Below are 10,308 nucleotides of genomic sequence, written 5' to 3'. Positions count from 1 at the left end.
ATCAGCAAATTTTTTACAGAGAATTAAATATTTATAGGGAGATGATTCTACAACTCAGCTTCTTAACTACTACTATTAGGGTTAGGATTAGGATTCACTCGGTGATACTACCTGGGCCAACTGGTACAATCTTAAGCCATTCTATGACACCGATACCCGCTAATAACGACCATTTATCTGGTTGAAAACATCCAAGGCGGCTGGAAAGGGCAACTCAGTATTTACTGTGTAATGGGAGACTGAATCAAATTGAAAACCCATGAGATGATGAACAGGCTCTATCTATTAGAACAATGTTCTTCATTCTGCATTTACAACCACTGCAAGATTATTTCACCTAAATAGATACAGTGATTCACAACTATTCAAGTAATAAACCCGTATTGTTATCGTGGTGACAACAGTCTATGGCAAACCATTTTTAATATGTATTAGTAAAATTTAATATGGATTACTGATATCTGAAAAAAACAAACATTTTCTCATGTTGAAATCACCTTTTCAAACAAAATGACATTCTTCACATCTAGAATAAACATTCTGGATGTCTAGAAATTAATTTCAGATCTTCATATTCTTATTGTTACCGATCAGCTTTTGTATTATTTTGACTTTGAACAAATGTATTTCAGATATTATAAATATATATTGAGTCAAATGCCAAAATGTCCACTTTAAATTTGTAAACTTTTCTAGGTATATACAACTTAATTCTTACTAGCATAATTTTATTTTATTTTTTCTGAAATTCAATTTCTCCTGCAAAAATATAATTTTGAAAATATATTATTACAGTTAGTTCTAGGGGTGCGATTTTGATCTGGGAAGAATCTTATTTTAGTGATCTACAAATGAAACAACAGAGAGGAGAGTGCTTTTAAGAAATTATATAGCTATAGATTCTGTATTCTGTATATATATCGAATTTGTCTGCACCATCAATACCAAGTCAAAATAAATCTGATTCTGATTCTGAAATATAAAAAGGCCTGCCATAACCCACTACATATAAACTGATGCATTCACTCGAGCAACAATCTTCTCCTTCGCTCCTCCTTTACAGCTGCAGCTGCATTCTTCTCTTTCTTTCTTTCTTTCTTTCTTTCTTTCTTTCTTTCTTTCTTTCTTTCTTTCTTTCTTTTTCATTTCTTAATTAACATCTCTAGTTTCAGTGGGTTGAAATAGGCCCTTCGTGTTGCCTGTTTTCATAGTGACTCATTGAATCGGGGCTCTGCTAATGACGGCTTTTTAAACTTGTCACAAATGCACTTAACTCTGAGTGGACCTACTTAGACTTGATTGAACAAGCCATTGTGAAAGCGAAAACTCAGAGTTCCCGACTTTAGTCTAGATCAATTTAGCATTGCGGATTTGAATCTGCTTTTTGTTACGGACCCCTGTCTTGTTTTATTTAAAGAGCATGGTGCGCAGGCTGGTCATGACGTGGGACAATGCTTTTCTATTTTAATTAACAGCCAGCTTGGCTCTGTGTCAATAAATGCAGCTCTGCTTTAATTACACTTAAGAAAAAAAACTGTTGAATATTTTGGGGGAAACCATTCAAATACTGGATTTTGTTTCAATTTGTGGGGAAACAGCACAAAAACAAAAAAACTGTTCAGTATTCATAGAGAGTCGGATATAAGCAGATGTCCAAGTCTTTAGATTCATGTGATTTCAATTTTAGATGCGCCATGTGAAAACGGAGCCGTTTTCCCCCTCTGTTCCCAAAGTATAGCCGCCGTCTATCACACACAGTGTCACATCCTTTACTACATTTCCCAGCATGCACCACAGACCGGCCGTCATGGCGGCGGCAGTTCCAAACATTTCACCCGGTAATTTACACTAGTTCTGAAATTACAACGTCACCTTTCATTTAACATTTTTCTTACTCACCAGCGTAGCGAACTCTGAAAGTATCCACTGCGTCAGCATTGGAGCCAGTCTCTTATCCATTGTCCCAGGGCATTGGAAAAGACTATTAGGGGGCAGGGGTGTTAAGTGGGATTTCAGTGTGTGTAATAATTGTTTGCATGGTAATGTTAGTATGGTTAAAATATTTCATAAATATGTACCGTATGTTTTTGTATGAATGATTATATTGTCTGTATTTATTTTTCTACAATGTTAACTGTGGTTTATTATGGGATTTGCCTTCCTGTTTAGTTGGGCTGTCCCAATTGGCTGATTATTGGTGGGTCTATTTAAGGGGCATACTCACAATGTCTTGAGAGGGCTGCTTGGAGGGCTGGTTGGAGAAACTGCTTTGGAAGGTCTGCTTTAAAAAAACTATATTTAATGTCAGCTTGCTGTGAGGCTGTCAGTTTTTTGTATTGCCTGCAATGGCCGGTTTTGTTTTCTTTATTTGAAAGTATTTCGTTTGTTTTGTTGTTTTTTTTTTGTCTTCACCATCGCCAGTAAATAAATTGCTACACGCTTCTTAACTGGAATTTGGTCGTCCGCTGGTTCTTACCATTTAACTTTTTTGCTAGTCATCTGCTTACTCCTCCTCCGACGTGAGACGGGAGCTGGCGAGCCGTTTTTCTCACACGCCAACATAGACAGTAAATAGCAAACGCTGTCACAACAGCTTAATATTAATCAGTTAATCCTGCTGTGAAGCCTGACTCTGATAAAAACATAAAAGAAAGAAAGAAAACGCTTTAATCCTTTTTGTCACATACTGATCTTTAGTTGTTAGCCATGGTCTTCATTGACGACATTTCTTTAGCTTCACTTTAAGAAATAATCCTACAGTTGTTTGCTGAAATCTACCTCTTTATGGTGATTCGGGAAAGGGTCTCATGGAACACAGACAAAGCAAACTTAGCTATATATTATCAAATAAAGACATTTTAAACATTGTTGGGGAATTGTGTTTGATGATCATATGCATAAAGTCAAAACTCCAGTGTGCACACTGGTATGACTGCAAGTATCTTATAGTTTCAAAGCAACCCTCTTTGGAAATGTTTCCATTGATCTGTAGTCATTTCTTTTCAAATAGATTCTGGTAATAAAATAAAGGTGAAAGCCAGAGATCGTTGTACAGACAGATGAAAATAATACATGTTTTTACCTGCTACTCTTTGTTTCTCTGCAGAGGAGAAGATCAGTTGGAAGAAGGTGAAGATACTGTGTTTGTGGACCTGGCTGTACGCCTTGATCTGGGCTCTGTTCCCTATTCTGGGCTGGGGCCGGTACGGTCCGGAGCCCTTCGGCCTCTCCTGCTCTCTCGCCTGGGGACAAATGAAACATGAGGGCTTCTCTTTTGTCATCTCTTTGTTTTCCATGAACCTGCTGATGCCTTCTATCATCATCATTTTCTGCTACTTTGGCATAGCTATAAGGCTTTATTTCACCTACAAGAAGTCGCCGACCAACAAACATGTCCCCAATATCATCAAACTGCATCGAAGGCTTCTAATTGTAAGTTACCGTACTGTTCTTTATGACCTAATTAATGACAGTTTCTGGAGCTAAAGGAATTCAGACCAAATCAATTGAGTTCCACCTTTTAACAAGCACAACTATTTGATTCAGATGGGAAAAGGAAGGATTTCAAGTATGATTAGTCCTCATTAATGGGATTTTCTTGCTAATATGATGGGAAGCTGCTGTCTCAAGAACACAAGCTTTGTTTTCATGAGATACTCAGAGGACTGTGGTTTTTAAAATGATTGGTTCTTGCCTTATATTCAATTTGGCTCAGCTCAAATGTCATCACACTTGTTAATGACCTGAATATGCCAGCATACCCTGTAGTTTCATTTTGATGATTAATACTGATAAAGTTATCAAGACATCATTTAAGGTGGGGGGGGTTTAGCATAATGGGGTTATTAAAGCTAATTAGGTTCAGTTTTCTTCAGCTAAGAGCATTTATGTCACTTATTTCCTGGACTAAATAGTAAACATGTTGCTATGCATGACAGCTGCATGAAAACTGCTGACTGTATCCTACCAGCCGTTACATTTCCCTGGTTAATAGAAGAGAACTTGGAGATTAGATGTCGTTATGGAGCCGATAAAACAGTTTGAGAATTGTTAGAGAGGGGGGAGACCTTCTGATGGAGTCAACTGATCAGTGTCGCTGCAGTGAGCGTAAAAGAGCATCAACGCATGTGAGTGTGATGGGAAAGAATAATAATGATTCAGTTTAAGAAACGCTTTGTGGGAAAAATTCCTAAAGCAGTGTGCATGCACTATTTTTATCCAGATGCATCCCTGTTCCAGATACAAGAGGTGATACAAACTGAAATAAAGCAAAAATGACCATTAAGTGATTAAGTGATCATCAAGGGGTCACAGTTTTTTGGAAGTGCTTTTTGTTTCACACATTAGATTCTGAAATGATTGGAAAATATTAAAAAAGAAATTTCTTAACAGAGAGGGAGGTTCTGAAATGTGTTTCTAAATCAATAACTGATTCTGCTCTTGTTTTTTTTTTTATAAGTGCAGGAGCATTTTTTCAAAAGCAGTAAATTTAGTTTTAATTGTTTCACTTCTAATTATAAATATAATTGTTCTGAAGACAACAAGTCCCTATTTAAATGAAAATGTACTGGATAGTATAAGTTTTTATGTAATATGTTGATTTAGGATTATTTCAAGATGAAAACTGAAAAAAAATTTCATCTTCAGTACATCATTTATTTCTGAACTTTCTATAAGACATTTTTTGTCTCTAAATTCTTCTGCCTCCCTCAGTTGCTTTGTACAATGAAGATTAGTTGTTTTTAAGATCTCCTCTACATTAGAACCACTTCTTGTTTCAGTGTTCAGAGTCAGAAAATCTTTTAATATACCCAGGGGGTAAGTACAATTAGAGCAAAGAGCTGAACATCAAAAACAGCATAATAAGCGGCAAATTATGCAACAGGCACTGTACCCCACGACATAAGCTGGAATCTTAAGTTATTTAAAACCTTTAAAATTCAACAGGGGAATAGCTCAAGGAACAAATTTTGGTTTTCTTCGAAGGGTTTTACATATCAGACAGCAGAAGCTGTGATCAGAAAGCTGCCGTTTGAAGGCTGGAGAGCACGTAGGGTCACTAAGAATTTCATCAGCTTCCTTGGGGAAATTTGTTTCAAACACAGGAACAGAATAAAAAAAAAAAAAAGTTTGAACATTTTCTTTGATTAAATGCATGATATTTTTCTACCCTATTTTAAATCCTGGCACAGTTTTTTTTAAAACGCCAAACTTACAGCCTGCTTGATGGGATTTGCCTTCCTGCAGCTTGTGTGCAGAAATAGCTCTAGTTTTTTGACAAAGCTAATGTAAATGGTAAATATATGCTAATGTGTTTTCTAAGACTGTTAATCACATAGATTTGCATACATATTGATAAAAGGTTTGAATGTAAATTGGTGCAACAGTTTACTGACATTTTCTTTGGTTATATATACATTCTGTTCTTTAAATAATAGTTTTCCATCCATATATTCTTTTTTTATTATTATCATTTTCCATCCATATATTCTTATCCACCACCCTAATAGGTTCTTGTTACTTATATTCTTTAGATATGCCTATGTATAATAAGGCAGGGAGGAAACCACATTCTTATTCACTCAGTATTTAACAAAGCTGACACAATGAAATATAATGATGTGCAGTTTTTGTTTTTTACTCAACATATGGTAAAAATAGAGACATACATGTCATGGAAAAACCCTACTAAACTTGAGAAAAGTCAGATTTTAAAGGAAACAGTCAATTAGTTGTTAGTAGAACAATGAGAGCAATCAAATTTACATTAACTTATAGATATTTAAACTGTTTCAGAGGAGTGATCACAGCGCTCTGTGTCATCAGCGATGTGTCTGTCTCACGGCCAGCTCCCAGGTTTGATTAATACTTTGTAATAAATACATGAATAAATCACAAACATACTCAGTTTTGCTCCCGCTCTATTTTTAAATACGCAGTAGAGGTATATAAAACCCGCGCCCTATACAGTAATCCGGTGTGCCTTATGTGTGTGTTAAATACAGTAATGGCACACATAACTGAGACTGCGCCTTTTAGTACAGTGCGCCTTATGGTCGCGAAAATACGATAATAGATAAATCGCATCCCTTGATCTTATCTGTTGCTGGGTAGATTTTTTTTACATTTTTTTTTAAAGAGCTTCCTGAATGGGAAGCGAAACGTCTTTAAACTTGGAAACAAAGTCCAGTGGATTGTTTCTTTTAACGTTTTTGGATTGCCAGGTAGAGCTGTTAATCCCCAATACTACCTGTATAAATATGACCTTACCATTCTCTATTGACTATAAAAAAAAAAATAAAAATAACAGTTAAATGATTATGCATCTTCAGTTAAAATCCAATCAAAATATTTAAACTGGATTTTTCAACAAAATAAAGCAGCTAATCTTAGAGTTTACTTAGTATTGAAGTTTACATCTATAAACTAATTCCCAATGTTAAGATGTATAAAAACTAAATGTATATATACTGTAAATAGATTTCCTTAACTAATGTTTTTAGAGATTGTGTGTAGTTTGAGAATTATACATGATGCATAAGCTTTTGTTTGTATACGTCATGATTGCAGATACCTTTGGGTATTGACCCCTGTTGTATCTTGAGACTGAGTGATGTGCAGACTGGAGGGATATGACCCCTTTTTTATTTACTGATGTCAAATGATGTCAGTCACATTTTTTAGAACCTGAAACCAAAAACAACAGAAATGTTTAAGACAATCAGCTAAAGAAATCTTCTTTGAACCATTAAAGTATTTGTGTTATATTTCCACATACCCAGTGGGACGTCTTTTTTACTGACCGTGTCCTGATGTTCTGCTGCAGATCGCTGTTTTGATCAGCGCTGGCTTCCTAGGCTGCTGGGCGCCCTATGGATTGGTAAGCCTCTGGTCCATTTTGAATGACAGCAGCAAAATCCCTCCTGAGGTCAGTCTGCTGCCTTGCATGTTTGCGAAGAGCTCCACCGTGTACAACCCTTTGATCTACTACTTCTTCAGCCAAAGTTTCAAAAGGGAGGTGAAGCAGCTGTCATGGCTCTGCAGAGGCTCCAATCCGTGCAGGGTTACCGACAGCGTCAACGACAACAACATTTACATGGTTAGCGCTAACATCAAGTCCAAAGAAGTAGCGCTTGAAACTTTGCAGGAGATCACAGAGTCAACAAAGTGACTCTGGGGTAAAGGAATCGGGACATGCATCAAATCTAAGACAGCAAACTTATCAACTCTCATCTTTTCAGGATAGAAAATCATCTTCTGCATTTTCTTTTTCATCACCAGATAACGGGGGTCCTCTGGTGCACTGGCAGGATGAGTAAAAAGCACTGTGTTAAATGTTGTGAATGTTCAACCAACAACAATCATGAAAGTGTATTAAATTCAAGCTTGGAGTTTGCACCCGTAAAGACTTCTGGGTACATTTACAGAAGAAATGATGACAACAGTTTTAAATTTTACGTTATACTTTATTAGTTCTAGCAGGTTTAGCAGTAAAAGTGATATAGCGGTGAAGAGGTGGCTGAGAACAAACTCAGATGTAACATCGACATAAACACAGAGAAAGTTCATTGTTTGATTCAACAACTGTGCTGTCCTTGAAGTCCACATGGATGCTGCCTCTAAATTCATGCAAGAACACAAGATTGTAAGAAGCTGCTATTCTTCTGCTTAAACCTCATATTGTGATGTGTAAATATATAAAAAAAAAAAACGTCAGAACATGCAGTAATTGGTATTATCTAGCTGTAACCACACACTCTGAAACAGACTTGTAATAAAAGTGTAACTATACTCTTAAAATCAATTTTATTTACCCAGTAATACATTTTTTTAAAGGCGTATAAGTGCTAATGTTACATCAGAAAAGCACAATTTAGGGGGAAAGAAGAGCAGGAATAAGTAGGACTCAGGGGCTCTGCTTCTACGTATGTCAAATTTCAGATTAAGGGTTAAATCTCATTCCTAGCTATTTATTTATGTCGTTATCAGACACTCCAAAGATGGAGCTTTTCTCGCTGTTTTACCAGAATAGTGGCTAAAATGTGGGTAAAAACACCTGGTTATAAACAGAGTCAACACATAAGTAAATGCATTTTAAAAGTCACTGTTTGTGTACTTTAAGTGACTGGTTACATCATGTATTGCATGTTGATACTGTTAAAGCCTTGTATGACAGACATACTGAAGAGCACAGTAACACGGTCTTACCACCACTTCTAAATGTTTTCCACACTACAGATAGCTCATAAACTGGAGAATACTTTAGCACCATAAAGCTGTTTATTTGTTTAGCTGTTGGACATTTATATTGGCCCAATAGATGTCGATTTACAATGACACAATAAACCTTTAAACCATCCACCTTTCTGCTCTGCAACTGTTTATATATGTTCCCCCATCATGTTTTGGCACATAATCCTCATCCAGTAAATGTTAAACAGACTGAACACAGCAATCAGTTACGTTAAGCACATTGATCAGCAGATTAACATGTTTTAATGCTTGTAGTTCCTAATTGGTGGCACCCTAACAGGGAGCCTTGTTGAAAGATAAACTTAATTTGCTGTCAGAAACTGTTTTTTAATCTGCATTATTTTTGTATCTTCATCCTTCTTTCCATTCACCCTGATTAGCTTCCCTGTTCTTACTGAATAATATCCCACAGCATGATTCTGCCACCACCATGTTTCAGCCCTCTATTCAATTTTTGTCCCATTTAACCAGAAGACCCTCTTTAATTGGGGGTGGTGAATACAAGAGCATCTCACACTTTAATCATTTTAAGATTGGAACCAAAAAGCTTTTGAAAACCACATATCATTATATCTCCTTATCAAATGTATGCAATGCTTTGCTTTGGTCTTAAAGCTTAATAGGTCACCCAAAAGTCTGTTATTTAAATGTGACAATGCCAATAATATCAAAATACTCTTTCAGGACACTGTACAATTAATAACCTATGAAGATATAAAGATTGAGACATTGCTTAATGTCAAATACACTCTGACCAAACCAACACACTGTAGCTTAATACGGAGTATTTAATGCATTTGGTCAGAAGGATGGATTAACATAGTTTTTCTTTGCTGTCATATTGCTAAAAAGACTGCAAAATATTGTTCATAAAGCACCTTTTGCTGTAAATTAACATTTTCACCTGGTTACTATGTATTTTAACCAGGACCACTGCACCCTAACCTGAGAGTTTACCAAGTCTCCTTGTATCACCTGTAATGAATAAATGTCAAGTGATTTAACATTAGTTTATGTTCCAAACTAACAGTTCTAAGTTGGGCTTTGTTAAAACTTTATGAAGTATTTATTTCTAGACTACTGACCAAACCTTTCTAATGGTGTCTGTACGCCACTGTAAGACTGAACGGTTCACTAGTGGCATCTTTTGCTGGGGAAGTCTGGTTCGTTTATGTGCAACTAACCTCTGATGCAGATTAAAGAAGAGAACCCTGGTTTGCAAATAAAAGGGTGTCAGTGCCCTCTAGGGAACTCAAATGCAAAAACCTGACTACAAAACAGCCTTATGGATTAACAAAATCGGAAAAAAGGAGTGTGTAGCGAGAAAACTGACAGAAATACCCCAGAAGTAGAGGGAGGATGAAGTAAAAGCTGCCACCTATCTATAAAGGTGTTTGACTTGATTAGAATAAGCTGCATCTCAGGAGATGAAAAGGTGTCATTCTTGATATTCTCAGGAACACGATAGTTATAGAGGGGAAGACTTCATTCAAAAAGTCTGCTTTGAATAATTGTATGGAGAGAAAAATGGCAACCCTAATATAACTAAGTCCCCAATCATCTCAGGTCTACAGGATCATTAGGTGACGTCTTCACAGTTTTGGTACTGGGAAGTATGAGCCAGGTCAACAGGAAAGATTTCCTTATGTTAAAACAACAGCAAATCTTTCAAAGATGTCACATTGTTTAATAGAGAAGGTATTTAGTGAAACCTTGAAGTGCAATCACCTTTACGTTGAATTAATAATTCCATATACACCAATTCCACCTTAGCATTCAGACTGTTCATGCAAACGTGACAGAATGGATCAGTTTCAGGAGATCAGCCAAATCTAGTGGTATCTCTCTGCTGCTTATTCCCCAGCCAGCTGTTAGTGGTTTCATAATAGAGTGAAAGCAATTGGAAAGGACAGCAACTCTGCTCCAAAGAGCCAAGTCTTGTAAAATCAGAGGGATCAGGTGATGCGAGGTGTGTGGTGCAAAGAGTCCACCTACTTACTGCAAACCCACAGCTGCAAGAGTGCAGAGTTTTAGGGAAACAATTTGCCTGTTTGA

General features: G+C 36.5%; 1 protein-coding gene across 1 annotated transcript in view; it reads left to right on the top strand.

Moving 5' to 3' along the window:
- opn5 (opsin 5) overlaps window positions 1-9,083 on the top strand; it is a 25,695-nt gene extending 16,612 nt beyond the window's left edge. Inside the window, exons 3-4 of the mRNA XM_015394578.1 lie at window positions 3,107-3,432; window positions 6,827-9,083. Coding sequence (XP_015250064.1) covers window positions 3,107-3,432; window positions 6,827-7,171 — 671 coding nt within the window. The 3' untranslated portion in view covers window positions 7,172-9,083. The remainder of the gene's footprint in view (window positions 1-3,106; window positions 3,433-6,826) is intronic.
- Window positions 9,084-10,308: the final 1,225 nt, after the last annotated feature.

The sequence above is a fragment of the Cyprinodon variegatus genome, unplaced genomic scaffold (genome assembly GCF_000732505.1).
Source record: "Cyprinodon variegatus isolate N-32 unplaced genomic scaffold, C_variegatus-1.0 Scaffold25, whole genome shotgun sequence".
In the NCBI taxonomy this organism is placed as follows: Eukaryota; Metazoa; Chordata; class Actinopteri; order Cyprinodontiformes; family Cyprinodontidae; genus Cyprinodon; species Cyprinodon variegatus.
The sequence above is the reverse complement of the archived record's forward strand: the minus strand, read 5'-3'. Positions and strand labels throughout refer to the sequence as shown.